Below are 15964 nucleotides of genomic sequence, written 5' to 3'. Positions count from 1 at the left end.
TATCCCTTTCATATGCAATACATTTATGCAGGCTGCATATTTAGCCGTTACTGTGGGCACTCCATTAAGAAGGCCATAGCATTTTTTTTCGTTTAATTCCCGTGACCTTTGCAATGTATTAGCATAGTATTTGTCTAATTAAGGTTTATTTTTGCACTTTTGCACTTTTATTTAGGGAAAAGGATCATTAAGTCAAAGGTTTTCCCCTCTCATCTAAACATTTATGTTCACTGCAGAACTAAGAGGTTTTATTAATCCCCACATTTATAGGAGAGCCAAACTTTGCAAGATTGACCCCCCCCCCCCGTGTTTGCTTGTGTATCCCGACTCCAAAGAGAGCTTTAATTTGCAGGAAATACTACTAATTAAACAATTTACTGTATACTCTTTAATACAATTTGAAAAAAGAAAAAGAAAAAAAGAACCAGATGTAATCCATTCCCTGCTGGGGATTAGCTGGTGTTTGCATGCAGGAATGAGGTCAGTTTATGAACTCTGTGTGGCTCAAGAGATTATAATCTTGGGAATTATGGTGAGCCGAAGACATAAAGTTGACAGGAAGTTTAACGAATTAAAGCTGTTCCGCAGCAGGTGCCACGGTTACAGTTGATCAATCATCTCCGCACAAGGAATCTAGTGTTTATTTCTAAAAAAAAATAAATCTAATTATTTTATTAACCAGATGCTAAATTATTCATCCTTAATATATTTGAGGTTAAGTGTGAAAGTTTATTCTTAATACCACTTTTTAATTTCCATACTTACTGAGCCTTTTCATGATGAATGAACAAACCTCTTCCAATTGAGTTCCCACGCACTAGGGAACATTACACTACGCTACACAGAACTACTCTCCAGAGACTGAAAACGTGATCGCTGGTAATGGTTTTTGGAACCGTTTCTAAACAAACTACCATGACAGTAAACTATGTGGTGGAGGAAGATGTCACCCAGTGCAATGATGTGGCCCATTGACGTGTCTTTAATAGTTTATGGACAACAGAGGAATAAGATATATCAGGCTTTGGATACACACACAATACGTGTAAGGAGGATCAGTTCATTGTTGTTTTGGATCTGCACATATAAGAATGAAGAAGACAATTAGAAAAATATTGAAAATCTCCAGCCTTATACTTCAACCTGAGAACAATGAAATGATGAACAAAACAGAATAAGAAAAGTTGTAATAAATCAGTATTTTCCTCAGTTGTTAACAACTATCTATTATTGAGATAAAACTGTTGCGCTGTATGGTAAAACCTGTTTTTTTCACTTCACTTTCAATTGATCTCAATTGAATTATGGAGCTCCCGGAGTAGATACTAAAACTCATGTCAGCAGTGGAAAAAGAGAGAAAGACATCAATAGGCTGAAAGAGGGAAAGGGGGTGGGGGGGTGGGGGGGGCTCATGGAGAGGTGGATATAGAAGCGGGGTGGATGGGGGCCAGATAGTAAATCTGGTTTTATTACTGAATGGACATTTAGAGAGCAGGCACATGCTTCAGTGAATAGACCAGCGGGGTTTTTCAGAAGATTGAGCTTAAAATCATTCTGCAGTCTGACAGCTTGATGATTTGCCACACCACTAACAGGCAAGTTAATCATTTTTCTTTTTTTTTTTTTTTTTTTTTTTTTTAGTCCCACTTAGATCAAGAATCTCATCTTCAAAGGAAACCAGGACAGCAGCAGGACTTTAGATCTCGCTCATGAATTCATTCACGTTTAAAATAAACACATATCAATATTTCAAGACAGCAAAGAACTCTCTCCAGCACAGGAGGAAGAGCGAGATCCTGCGACTACAGCGGCTTGTTTTTTGTTGACTCTGGAAGACATGCACCCAACATAAAAGAAATAGATGACCATCACATGGCCAAAGCCAGTAAATGTGCCTCATTCATGTCTGCATAAAGGGGGTCTGACTTCAGAGAAGAAGCCGCGCAGTGACTCATTAAAGGACTACAATGACTTCCCTTTTTATTACCCATAAACCATCCTTTTCAATCCTCTGAATGTGGGGACGGAAGGACTTTAACTACACTTGTAAAATCATCTGTCACTTATAATGTTTGTGTTTGCATCATGTGTTACTTTTCAACTTAGCATCTATACTGTAATTCATTTTTGCTCATATATTCATATATATTCTTTAAAAATGAGACAAGTTCTCACAGAAAAGAAACACTCAAGTTTGAAAAATGCTCCAAACATGTTTTTTAGAGTGAATCATCAGGAGTTCTGACTCCTTCTTGCAAAATAAGATTTGGTTCCATGGAGAGGAAGGGGAAGTCAGAAAGTACTGCGTAACAGACAAGCAAAATGCTGGTTTTGGTCTTTTCATGGGATTTGTTGACTAAAAGAAAAACACTTCCTTTAAACCAACAACTTTCTACACTGATCTTTCACCATTTGGGCTCCAACACCAACCAACTGTCTCGCTTTTTTCAGGCCTGGTTTCCTTGCAGGACTTAAAAAAGTGACATTTGACAAATAGAAATAGAAAAAAAAAATGAAACAGGAAACAAGAAAAAAGAAACAAGACAGCTTCTTTTGAAATCTTTTCTGTCTGCATAGTGGTTGAAGTTTCAGGAAACTTCACTGAGAGTGACGCTGAGAATACATGTATCTGTGGGAGGAATGGGTATTTGTAGCTGCATTGGGCAAGATTTCTCAGTAGTACATTTATACCATCAGTACAAATGACTAAGTATAACTTCCTGCTGAGATCACCACTCCCCTATGAGAATCTGTAGATTTCAGCTGAAGAGATATTTGTGTGTCAGTTAAGGATGTTTTTCTGGAAATGGGCAGCAGCAAATTTCTTGAGAAAGAGTTACATGACAAGACCGATTACACTGTTATGTCTGTCCGTTAAATATGAAGCTACAGGCAGCAGACGATGAGCCTAGCATAAAGGCTTGCTGTTTCTTTAGGGCGATGAGCTATTTTGGGTGCTCTTGGTTCCAAAAGTAAAATTCCCATTCATTTTTCCCACAGACAGTATTACATGACTCACAGTTGGAGCAATTTATGGCTTGGATCGGCATGAAATTCTCCCAGTTAAGTCATCGGTACGCAAATGATGAACAACTGTGTTAGAAAATATCTGGTTCTTTAAAAAGTTGAAGTCAGTCAGTACAAGACTGTTTACATAAAAACTTTGAGGCAGGCGTTAACTCCCAACGTGCTTTTCAGCAAGATACATACAACGACCAAGCGCATATTCTGGCCCGTCACGGTATCCCCTTTACCAAACTTCTGAACCACAAATCCATTTTTCATTCATTCAACAGTCATCAGTCATTAATAAATAGGTGATGAATCTTTAATGAAGCTTTCAGAGAGCAGAGAGAGTGTATTCTTTACACTGTTTATGAAGAAAAAACATTCACAATCACACTATATTATGGTTCAATGAATATTATTGAATGTGAAGAATACAATAAATATTTTGGAAGGTTGATTCATGATTTTTTTTTTTAAATAAATATGTCAAATTTAACCGGGAAAACCGATATATACTGAATATTTAAATTTTTGTTTAGGGTGGTTTTAGTGCTCTCAAATGTAAAAATGGGTCAAATTCAACCTGAACAGTATATTAGGGTCAATATTCTGTCATATTGGCTAACAGCAGGTGGTGCATTTTTTATTTTTTTTATTTTGGGCAAACTGTGGATGAATTCAGCAACTATGCTGCTGTATTTCCTTAACAGTCCTGACTGGCTTCCTCTGTATGGCAATTGCACCTGAGGCACATGGGTATTGTAGTATTTTTAGCTGTCTGATATGCCGAAATGATAGACAAAACTTAATTTCTCCGAAATTAAATTAAATTTAAAAATAATTGAAGCTAGTGTCCATGACATAAACCTATGGGATTGTTACATTAGTCAGATGAGTCTGTGTTTCTATGCTCAGTTAAATTGAGGATATCTTTAGAAGAAGAAATGGGAATACAGAGTAGAGAAAAACACTTCCAGAGTCAGCAAGCAAATAAAAATATTTCCCAAAATGTCCAAATATTTTTTCAAGACTAAAAAACAAATAAAGGAAAGAAATATGGATTTTACTCTTTACTAGATTGTTTTAATCTTTATAGTTATAAAATATCCACCTGTTTCAGTGAATTTGAGTGCTGTGTGCAGACGTTATGGAGATCATTCAAAAAGTTTTGGTCAAGTCCTGCTTGTGATTTGTAGGCACTGATATGTGCAGCAGCTCACAATTTGAAAAACATATTGAATGGAGATAGATTTAAACTGACAACAAAGGAAAAAAATGTCCCAAACAGAGCGAGAGGAAAAATACAGAAAATGCAACATAAAACTGAATTCTCTCCACGGTGAAAGCCAGAGGCCGCTGCATCAATCAGCAAAATTTGTCCCACCAAAAAAGAAAGAAACAGCTGCTCTCTTGCCTCCCAAAAAGCTAGACAGTTAATCTGAGGTGATTCACCGGTCTTTCTTCTGCGTCCACATCGGGGCTCCTTCCCCGACCTTTGACTCGCAACCTCTTGACCCCGGCTTTGTCCAGCCATCAGGTGCCAGCTTGCTTTCCACAGGGATCGAGATTCCTTCAAGATGCTCACACCCGAGGGGGTCTGGTATTGTCTTTCCTGGACAAAGAAAGAAAAATCACACTCCCATGTCCATACCCTATGAAGAAAACTTCACACACAAAGATGCCGCACACACAATACTTTCCTTTCTCCCATCAGATTTCACATTTCTCTCCTGGCATGATGAGGTGATTTCCAGAGAATTTCAGATATGCTTCAGACAAAAACATCAAAACATTCTGAGGAAAATATGAAATATTTCCGCCTCCCTCTTCCCCTCCTCTTTGATTTGTAACATCTTGTGGGCATCTTGTCAGCCACTCCTGACTGAGATCAAAGTGGTACCTCTCTCATGCAGAGATATCATTCTTTATGAATATCTTGCAAGGTTCCACCACAAATCATGTTTGCCCACTGGCTTTGATATGACTGTCCTCCTCAACAGGAATTCATATCATACATCCCTCCTCCTCCTCCTCCTCCTCCTCCCCTCCTTCTGTTCTTCATCCTTCTCTCAACGCGATACATAATAACAGCATCAAAACTTCAATCCAGGGATTGAGTTGAATCATCCCTGACTTCAAAAACAAAAGATATCCATCTTGGCAATGTTGAATTTACGTCTTGTTTTCATATTGGCAAAGTCGCAGCACACTTTCTCTCTCCTCTGCTTTGTTCTTTGTCCCCCTCCGCCTTGCATCTACTTCTTTCTCCACCTTGCTCTCTCACCCGGCCCTGCCCTTTTCTTCCCTGCTGTCCAGAAGAGCACAATATGTGGGATCAAACGGTGGGGAAGTAAGGAGCAAAGTGTCTCTCTGTCTCCTAAGCCGGGGAGGATTAAGGCCAGGAGACTTCTGAGGAACAGTCATAAAGTGTGTTCATGCCTGCAGGACATAAAGAGAGGAGGAGAGGGACGATTGGGACAGTGGTGAAGAAAAAAAGAAAAAGGGAGAAGAAGAAGGGCATCATGAGATTCAAGATTTAGAGTTGAGAAGTGCTTTATCAGCTCGTAGAACTGATGCGTCTTTAGAGCAGCATCTCAAAATAAAAACTCAACATCAGACTGAATGTGAAGCACATTTTCCAATTACATGCAGTTTAATTTTTGATTTGTCCCAAACAGGAAATACACTGACTGTACAGACATTAGCTAGCTAGCAAAATGCTACACCGACCCAAGCAGCAATTATGATGGCTTGAGGCTGAAACCAGTGTGGAAGCACCTTAAAGTGCAATGTCACCAAAGGCCTCTATATGCTGGCTCCAATTGACTCCCATTCAAAAAGTGTCAACTTCTCTCTACAAATACTAAGTAAATAATCTTTTTCAATGAATCATTATGGTCTCACTTGCTAAATTTCGGCCCTCTAATAAGTGTGCGGGTGGTCATTTTGGAAATAATCACTACGTTAATAAGATTTGAAGACACTGCCGTGTGGATGTTGATTGACAGCTGTGATTGACAGTTTGCTCCGGGACTCACACTGAGTTGGACTATTGTCGCAATATTTAAATAAGTTTAATCTTACCTGATTATGATACCTGTTAGCACGTGTTTCCAGAGTGTGGAAGGCAACACCCCTTGGCATGTTTTTTTGCCTCAATTTGTGCTGCCAGGAGTGAATTCGTGTGTATTTGTGTCTTTCCATTGACTTTGTATGCAACTGTGTGGCCTCTAAAATTGATTTTGCGTAAATTCTCAACACAGCTTAACAGTTGATTTAACACTAATATCTCGTAGCATTCACACTCTGCTGCTAAAAGTTTCAGATTACCTATGTCTGCGATAAAAAATTTTGATAAAACCCAAAAAGCTATTCTTAATAATTATATTTTTATCATCATCATTAACTGATCTGACCTGCTGTAATGTATAGCATCATATTCTAGTTTATCAGATGCATGAATGACAATAAGCATGAACATGAAACCACATTCACATTTCTTTTGCATGTAGCGTGTGAAGTGGATTATTCCTGAAAATGATTGTGACAGAACATACAAAAGAAACACGTGATATAAATGAAGAAAAACAGATACCAGATAAATGAACATGGAGGGGGTTTAGCCAAATACATAGAAAGCAGATGATGTTATGTGAAGATGTCATTTTATGGAAGGCTTTGCAGGGATTTCCAGTGGTCTGTGTCAGTGAAAGATGATGATGCCGGGTTATGACTTGTCATGCATGCAGATGCTACCGTGCCTGGCACAGTAAGTCCTCAACAGATGTGAAGCTGGGATCTGAGCCATACTAAAGACTCCCTATCTGTACTTGACTACCCATTCTTCTTCTTTCTCTGCAGTGGCAGAATGGCCTACAGGTGCAGAGGTACGCTGATAAGTGGAGGGTCACGGACAGGAAATTTTATTCCAGCTGTGAGTCGGAGGGTGGCTGGTGTTACATCTATCATGATCGCCAAAGTATCCAGCTGCAGGGGCCCGGTGGTGTGGGGAATCCTTTGCTCTGACCTCTTTGAAAAGAAGCATATGTGCAAGGTGCGTGCATGGCTTTATCTTAAGTAACTGTTTTGCTGTTGGATAAAAATGAGTCTCCAACAAGTTTCAACTTTTCATTCAGGAAAACATTTTTTGGTTGCCTGGTGTGTGAATTTGTATCTTTATCAATCAGTGGACTAATACAGAGACATGTTATCATCCAGCTGAAAAAAAGGTACCTTGATGTATACACTGACAATTCATATGTTGATGATTACAATCCTCTTTAGTCTTCATCTTCACCTCTCCATGATGTTACCTTTCTCACCCACTGATCTCCTCTCATCTCTGACATTCATTGAACTCTTGATCCTCACATCTTCCTCACCTCCTTCCACAATTACTCTTTATCTTTTTTATCATCACCACGATTCCTATCTCATCTCCGCTCTACCTCTCCACTTTCAAACATCTGTTGCCATTTTGGGGGTGCCTTGACAATTTGAATTTATTAAGGCTATATTTCTGTAAAGCATTTTAAATTAGAGGACAATTTCTACGTAATTCGTCTTGTAAGCAGATTGAGGCCAGGGGCCCACAAGTTCAAATGCTATAGCCAAAGACGAGCATCATCACCTCACTTTACTTTCAAAATGTGAAAAAAAACCTCTATAAATCTGCTTACAGTATGTTACTAAAAAACCTTATGTTGTAACATCAAAAAACAATTCATACTCTTATACACACAGTAAGCAATAACTAGTAGAGAGCACAGATTGTAAAGCAGAGGTCATAATTTCAGACTTCACACATTTCTCTTTCCAAAATTTGAGCCATGGTGTACTCCATCATGTACTCCTCTGCTTTGACTGCATTTGTACTTTATTTTAATCTCATGCTAAAAGAAAGTCACTTATAAACTAATATCTTCCTCTAATGTTGTATTCAGACAAAATGTGAAGCAAATTTTCCCCTTGCGTCATTTGCATGCATTTGACTGGTGGAACATTTGTGTTCATTTGTCCCGAACAGCCAAAATATAAACTGTACGTTAGCTATAAACTAGCTAGCAACGGACGTGCTGACCGCATCTGTGGGAGCGTGTCTGTAATTGAGTTCACTCATTGTGTTCTCTCTCCATTTTCCTCTCGTCTCTGTATGTTTATAAAGCAGATTCCTAAAGCACCAGGATACACAAAAATGTTTTGCTCAAATTAAAACATTTTTAATTTGCACAGCCCCGAACGAATTTGTGTCTACTTGTGTTTCCATTGACTTTGTATTGGATCACATATGCAAATATGCACAGAAATAACTATTAAGGCACTGAGTCATAAATCTCTTAGAGGAATATAGAGCAAGCAGAGGACTTGATGACATTCACCCTCAAATGAGAGAGAAACGGTTTTAGATTTTTAACATCTTTAAGCTTATGTTTGATTTTACGACCAGAAACTTTAGTGTTTTGGTTAACGCTCACTGCTCTCAAATGTGTCATTTCCAGACACATCTGGCAGTTGTTTTCAGTGTAAAAGCTCCGATAAATCAACTGTACACTACCTGCCATCACCAAACTACAGAAAAAATTAGCAACTTAGCAAGAAAGTTAGCTAACATATTTGAGCAGCTAAAGAGCCAGGGATTTCCCAATATGGGGTGGAGACGAAAACTAAAAGCAGAATGAATATTGGACTTACATTCACCAGGTGGCCAGAAATATGACCTCAAATGAATGTTCATGTTGCTCTGTGCTAGATGTGTAAAAAAAGGCAACTGTTTGCTAACATATTCAGCAATTTACTGTATGTCTTTGTCAATGCAGGTTTAAAAACAGCAAAAATTGTGCAACGCTTTGCTCTTGCAACTGATACCAAAGGGCTTCATTACCAAAGCAGAAGAGAAAGATGAATCTGCTACAACAGTTTCAAAATGGAACTTTTCTAAAAATGAAGAAGACTTTGTGAAATTGTGTTTCAGTGTGTTTTATTAAAAGCCTCCAGTTGCTCTGTGACTCTGGAAATGGAAATAAGTCTCTGTTTCTCATTTACACACTTGGCCAAACAGGAGGAATTAAGGGTATAACTTTTGTTTGACCCATGTCAGAAAAACAATTCAAATTGACAGGGGGGAAAGTGTTGTCACGTCAACACACAATCGGCTGGCTTGACAACCTCTTTTTCTTTTCTCTTTAAATTTCCGCTCCTCACAGTGGCTGTGGAGCAATGAGAAGACTTCAACAAGAGCCATACAAGTCAAGTGTGCAATTACATCTTCACCTGTTGACAAAACAGCTCAGAGAAAGTAACATCCTGCCAAGTTCTGTGTTTTCAGCCGTGTTTGCTCCCCCCAGCTTCCTCCCCTCAGCACACATCTTTCATCCCACTCAAACTCCCTCCCTAATGGAGCCTTGCTCGATTCGGTATGAGACTTAAGTGAACTTGTCAAAGTCAGATGCCTTTCCCAGAGATAAAAAGAAGCCTTGGTGGTCCCAGTTGAGAGGTGAAGGGGGCAGAATAAAAGAAAGGGAAGAGAAGACACCACACTAATACCCTGAGAGCACTTGCATACGTGGACCTGGGATTTGTTGCAATTTGTCTCTTTGTTTTTAATTTTTTTCCTAAAACTTTTTTGCTCTGTTCTTTGTAATAAGGTATAACAAAGCTGACATGACCTGAGTGAGGTCCTCCTCAGTCAACAATGAGGTGGTCATTGACCTATAGCCAGAGGCTGCACTCAGGTCGGCCACCGCCTGCATGGTTCAACTGTCACCTGAGGGAAGGGTAGGTCAGAAGCGATGGGCAGTGCGGGCTGATGAACAGCCACAGAGCCCCCGGGCCTCTGCCAGGCCTTTGGTGTGAACAACCAGCAAGACTCTTTGTTAGAGAGCTGATCTGGCAGATAGAGACTGGAAATAGCTGGTTAGAAGTATGGGAGAGGTCTTCTTGAGCAAACAGTTGTACAAATTAGAGAGCGTGGTAGTAGTTGACTCTCAGATAACACTGATGGCTGCAGTGACTCAGAAGGAAGTGGGTCAAGCCAACACTGGGGCCTCATGAAGAAAACTATCGACAACCATGAATGTCAGATTTAGGCTTTATGATATGATCTTTTGAAATGATCACTGTGTCAGATTAGGAAATCATAGTCATTAAATCTTGACATGACTCGGCTGAGAGATATTGGCAGATTACATGTTAGATGCTGACCAATCATAGCTCACCGTCTCTCTGCCAGGGACTGACTTCTCTACACCAGGAGCGTGTACACCAGTTTTATGAATTAAAGTGAACCTGGAACCATTCATTGAGTGCATTTACATGCACACTAGTATCCCGGTGTCGAACCTTATCCTGCTTTTAATCATATTCGGGATATGGCGTTTACATGGAACATGAGAAACCTGATTATTCATCTTCCTGTATACATGATCCCAACAGCATCCAGGTTCCTGATCATCTGTGTGCAGTTGTATCTTGATTTCTTACCATCTCACTTGCTATATTTTGAACTAACAAAGAATATTCAGAAACCTGTTTAACCTGTTTACATGCAACAGTATCCTGGTTTCTATTGGAGTACTCCAGGTAGCATATCTAGGTTTCTCAAAACCGAGATAAGACTTTATCCAGGTTTCTGAAACTAGGATGTGGTATTTAAATACATAAAAGATAACCAGAATACTAGTCCACATGTAAACGCACTCAATCACTTGACAGTTAGTCTTTTTTCTTTCCAGTCAGTAAGAAGGTGAGTGAAGTTGGTCTAATGCTCCTGACCTGAAGGTGATGAAATAAAACGTCATTCATCATCATCACAGAACATGTATTAGAAGTCTTCCACTATGGCACACTACACTCGAGACCCATGTCTGTGGGTTCAGGCCGTTATTGAGCTGATTATCATGTAGATTGATCTCGGGATTGCGTTTCCTGAATGACCACAGAGGCGCACAGAAAAACCTCTGTTCTAAAATATGTTTGATGTTTCTTTGCTGATACTTTAATCATTTTATTATTATTTTTTAACTGAATTTCCTTGATTCTCCAGCTGTTTAATGACACTATTTGTTGCCAAAATGTCAGACAATTAAATAAAGTCTCTTGCAGCTCTTGCAAAATACATACTGCATTTTAAGCAGTCACAAGTCTATATTCCCTTTAAGTCTCCATCACAACCGGAGGCCAGGGGTAGGTTAGCAATGATCCTAGTAATTACTTTTATGTGAACAAAATAATAGATTCAATAAGAGCTTACCTTTCATTCCAAATGAAGGAAATGTACTTTGTTAGGGTTCATTTTGCAGGTAGAAATCTCAGTGAGGAAAGGAGAGACGAACAGCAACCACAAATGAGTTGAGTGACTGTTCTGTAGCTCCATGATGTGAAAATGTATGAATGTGAAGCTGAAAACAAACATGGTGCCAACATGATTTGATGAAGTCCATAACTAACTAGCATTGGGAGTTCTTAAAAAACAGCTTGAGAAAACACATTAATGTTCATTAGTGCAGGTACAGCATGTTCCCAGGATCAGGATGGAGTCTTCCAAATTGGCCGGGATAAGTCTGGCCTGGGTAGGAGTCCTGGGAACAGCCCAGTCCACAGTTTCTGAGTGGGTGGCCTCTTCCAAATCCGCACATGGTTTCATATGCCATGCATCTACTTTACACATGAACATACACTGGCAGGCAACACAGACAAAAAAAATACAGTGTGTTCCACGTATTGAGAGCTTTTATCAGTTAATATGAAAATGTTTTCCCTGTGGAAACCACCAATTGGCTAACCGCAAAAATTCTCCTCAAACTGGGAGCCCAACTGGCAAACGATTTGAACAATCAACCATAAGACGTCACAGCGCCATTTAAAAGGCTTTAGAGCTGAGATTGAGAGAGGGATAAGGGTTGGTGGAGTGATAGAGGGATAAAAACAGAAACAAGAGTGAAGGGATTTTCAACAGAAAGATAATGATTTAACAAAAATGTCACAAGGATTCTCATTTATTGTAGCTTTGAACTATTTTTATTTAGGATATATAATGATCATACAGTATTTCTCTATGAGAACAGCTGGAGCTGGTTTTCTAATCAGTCATGTTAGATGGTTACGGTTTCATTCTCTATCAGACGTACTGTATGATGTAATCAGGTATGACATATATTGGAGTTATATTGCCGTATTGGATGCAATTCTGACCTCACAGTGGAGTTTATTTTTAATCACTAATCTATCAATTTCACTCAAGAAATAAGCTGATGTCCAAAAGCGACATTGCACATAAGTTTCAGTCTCTTTCTCTCTCACACACAATACTGCCTCAGTATATTGGTGGCAATAATTTGCTGTGGGCCAAAACCTCAAAGTTCTACCAGTCGAGAGACCCTTTCATTTGGAGCAGAAGATAGCCATCAGACACACACACACACACACGCACACACACGCAGTCACCCTGGCCTGGGCTTGGGAAGAAGAGAATTAAAGGCAACCACAAAGACATTTACGAGCAGTCCCATGGCAGCCATCACCCCAACAGGGCCGCTGCCACAGAACCACAGGGACAGAGAAACCCTCCGTCTGTTGACTCTGCAGATTAGTGCCTTAATATAACCACACAAAGGCTGCCTTTCTCTCTTCTGCACTCAGGGAATATGCTGAAGAAGGAGCAGCACAGCAACCACAGTGGTTATATAATCTATTTTCTTTTACTCCCACTCTCACTGTAGTAGCTCCACTGCACAGTTTGTTCAACTTAAACAAAGGACATAAAAGAGTATAATGAAATAAATATGCAGAGCCCATTCAAAAGCAAGTGTGAAAATCAGTCCCTCATGATGACGTAATCTGAAAGAGATGCCAGATAGGACACGAGCCTGTTTTCACTGTTTTCCACATAGTAAAGTTGTGCTGCTATTATCCCAGTCTTCATCATACAGCCTGTTCAGATAATTAAGTGGCAAAACAGATTGTGGTGTAGAGCAAATCTGCCAAACTGTTGATGGCAGGGCTTTTAAGACACTTTGCAGCCTCAAGGCAAAGAGTTTCTTTATGTTGTCTTAAAATCACACAAAACTTTTAAATTTGTTTTTTCTGAAAATGTATATATATAAACTACAATGTCTTTTCTCATAGCAGCGGCAGATAAACACATAGAAGCTCAAACATCCATACAACTGGTAAAGGACAGCTCAGCACTTTTGAGACACCATAACTATCAATACATATGATATTAAATAAATGTGCCAGAAACATGCTCCATTCAAGTATGTGTACATGCACGCTTCGAGCTATGCAAGATCAATTTTACATGTCTTTGTTTGCTGGAGTGGGTCACCTGAAAATTCTTAATGCGATGTAAGCACGAGCTACAGTCTGAGCGGTGCAGCTGGTTGCTTTAGCATGAAATAACAATAGAAAACAGACCCCTTTTGTTTGGGTTCAGTTACGCTCAAAACAATCGTGCTGACCAGCTTGACGAAGCTGTAGCCGAACTTTGTCACCTCTTCATTCAGACAGTAATTCTCCGTCTTTCCTCTGAGAGCGATTTAAAGATCCCACATCAACATAAGACTCCATGTTTTTTTTTGTTTTTTTTTATGGCTGCATATAAAATGAAAATATTCTCTATGACGTGGATCATTTTATAGACGTTTTCCCCCAAAATTCAGCCTTTGATATTTTTGGAAACTTTGAGATCACATAGATTTTAAAATGTTGGTTTGAAAAATGTTTGGCTGAACAGCATGAGTTTGTAATGACTGGCCCACAGGCAAGCTACTTCTTGTTTAGGTTAGTTCATTTGCTGTTATTAGTATCATGTTTTAAAAACCTGCCCAAAATTCAGGGCATCCCTCTGCCTTGCTTCAGACAACATGCATACAAAGACCAGTTTCACTTCAGTGACACTGAATTACAAACTGCAGGTCTTGACCAGCTACTGGAAAAAACCAGTAGCTGGTTGAGACATCATAAAAGTAGTGGGAGCTTTGATTTTGTGTGAAGTAGGTATTGCTTGTATTGCAGTTTGATTTATTTTTGTGTCCAGCAACTATCCCACTGAGGTTTTGTAGATGTGCAAGACTACTCTGACTTATTCCACTGAATTACAAAACCATATAGACATGTCTTGATTAAATGTTTTAATCACATGTCTAACTTTTTTTTTTTCAGTGTCAGAGTTACACTGTAATTTGGCTTTAACTTGTCACTTATTATCTCAAGTCTTCAGTCATATGTTGCAAGCAAAAATCCTTGACCAGACCACGGCTGACAACGTTACTGTTGCACCAAAAACAAATGGAACAACATTTGGAGCAACCATACTGGTGAAGGACAAAACATCAACCCCAAGCCATGTATATAAGCCCCAATTTTTCACAGTCTGTGCTTTCACATACTTGGGTTCAGCACATCCTGCAAGTTGATGTTATGATTCATCACATGAGGTCATCACTGTTTGATTGGCATTTTATTCTCGGCTTAGGCAGCTGGATGAAAATTAAGAGAAAGACAGAGGGCCAGAAAATGACAATTTAATGCAAGTATTCCTCAAGGGACCTGGACTTATATCGATGTAGTTATGAAGGAGTGGGCCACCCGCATGCAGCTGGGAGTTACAATATCTCATCCAACTGTCAGCATGTAACAGCTTTCAATCGGTCAGAGAAAAGTGTTGGCACATGATGAGACAGAAATCATGATTTTAGACTTTAAAGTAATATTCCACCCAATATCTGTATTTCAAGCGCCGAACACTCCCTCTGTAGATAGATAAGAAGGAGGAGGAGGAGGGAAAAGTTTGAGCAGAATCATTTCAAGCTGCAGTCGTTAAAGCAACAGAACTAAGTTTTTCACAATTGTTAAGACACTAAAACTGGATCCTGAAATGCAATAAATGAAACCTGAAACTCATGTACTAAATCCCTAAACCAAGTCTGCCAAATTGCAACACAATTTCTGCTTTAAATCACACTTTTTTGCACAGTTCTCTACATTACACACAACATTCAAATAAAAATCTCTCATGTTCCTTTGGAAATCGACGCCAACGGCAACACCCCTTCCTAACAGGTGAAAATGTTAGTTGCTCACATTAAAGGAATAGGTTGACATTTAGTGCTTATTTGCTTTCTTGCAGAGACGAGTAGATTTATGCTACTCTCATGTTTATCTGTTAAATATGTATTTGGAGCTAGCAGCCAGTTATTTTTAGCATAGCACATGATAGCCTAGCTTTGCCAGCACCTCTTACAGTAAACTCTCTACTACTTACTGTAACATATTATATGTTGAGTGTTTAATTCCTGCAAAAACTGTCAAAATATGCCTTTAGAAAATACAGTAGATGATGTTCCCATACAGTAGTCTAGAAATTCTTTGCAGGAGTAAATGCTGCAGAGAGGGGTTGCACAGAGTAGCAGATTGAAAGCTGAAATGAAAAGAAGTGTTTTAACCCTTGAGAGAAAGGGCAAAGTGCATCAGTGCAAAAAGACGAGGAGACAAGTGGCGAATTGTTGAAAAAAAATCTGAACAATGTGTTACTGCATTGACCGGCAAAACTTCACAAAGGAAGACATTGAGCTTTCAAAAGTGAGTCTGTCACTGCTTTAAAGAGAAAAAGTTACAATGACCACAGTTAAACATAAGTTTTAAAAAATTCACACACAATTTCTGTTACGTAAATGGTAGCAATCCATCTCTGTAGAGAAGGAGATAACAATTTGACTCATTTTTCTCACGTTCAATACTAAAACAGACACTGCTCTCTCTCTCACACACACACACACACACACATATAGATGCTGTGACACCACTCAGTAGCACAGCTGTAACCATAACAGCCGCATCATCTCCACAACAGAGAGGAGTGTGGAGTGTCATCCTGGACATGGTTTGACTTCTGCTCTTCTCTCTCTCTCTTGCTGTTGATACGTGATCTGCCCTCAAGCGATATCAGCAGCTGTGT

The 15964-nt window shown here is 39.3% G+C and overlaps 1 protein-coding gene across 2 annotated transcripts in view; it reads left to right on the top strand.

The window, feature by feature from the left end:
- LOC137180105 (platelet-derived growth factor subunit A-like) overlaps positions 1 to 8659 on the top strand; it is a 31863-nt gene extending 23204 nt beyond the window's left edge. For both annotated transcript variants that reach the window (XM_067585328.1, XM_067585329.1), the window contains exon 6: positions 6871 to 8659. In XM_067585328.1, coding sequence (XP_067441429.1) covers positions 6871 to 6905 — 35 coding nt within the window. In that variant the 3' untranslated portion in view covers positions 6906 to 8659. The remainder of the gene's footprint in view (positions 1 to 6870) is intronic.
- The last annotated feature ends 7305 nt before the right edge of the window (positions 8660 to 15964 follow it).

The sequence above is a fragment of the Thunnus thynnus genome, chromosome 3 (genome assembly GCF_963924715.1).
Source record: "Thunnus thynnus chromosome 3, fThuThy2.1, whole genome shotgun sequence".
In the NCBI taxonomy this organism is placed as follows: Eukaryota; Metazoa; Chordata; class Actinopteri; order Scombriformes; family Scombridae; genus Thunnus; species Thunnus thynnus.
The sequence above is the reverse complement of the archived record's forward strand: the minus strand, read 5'-3'. Positions and strand labels throughout refer to the sequence as shown.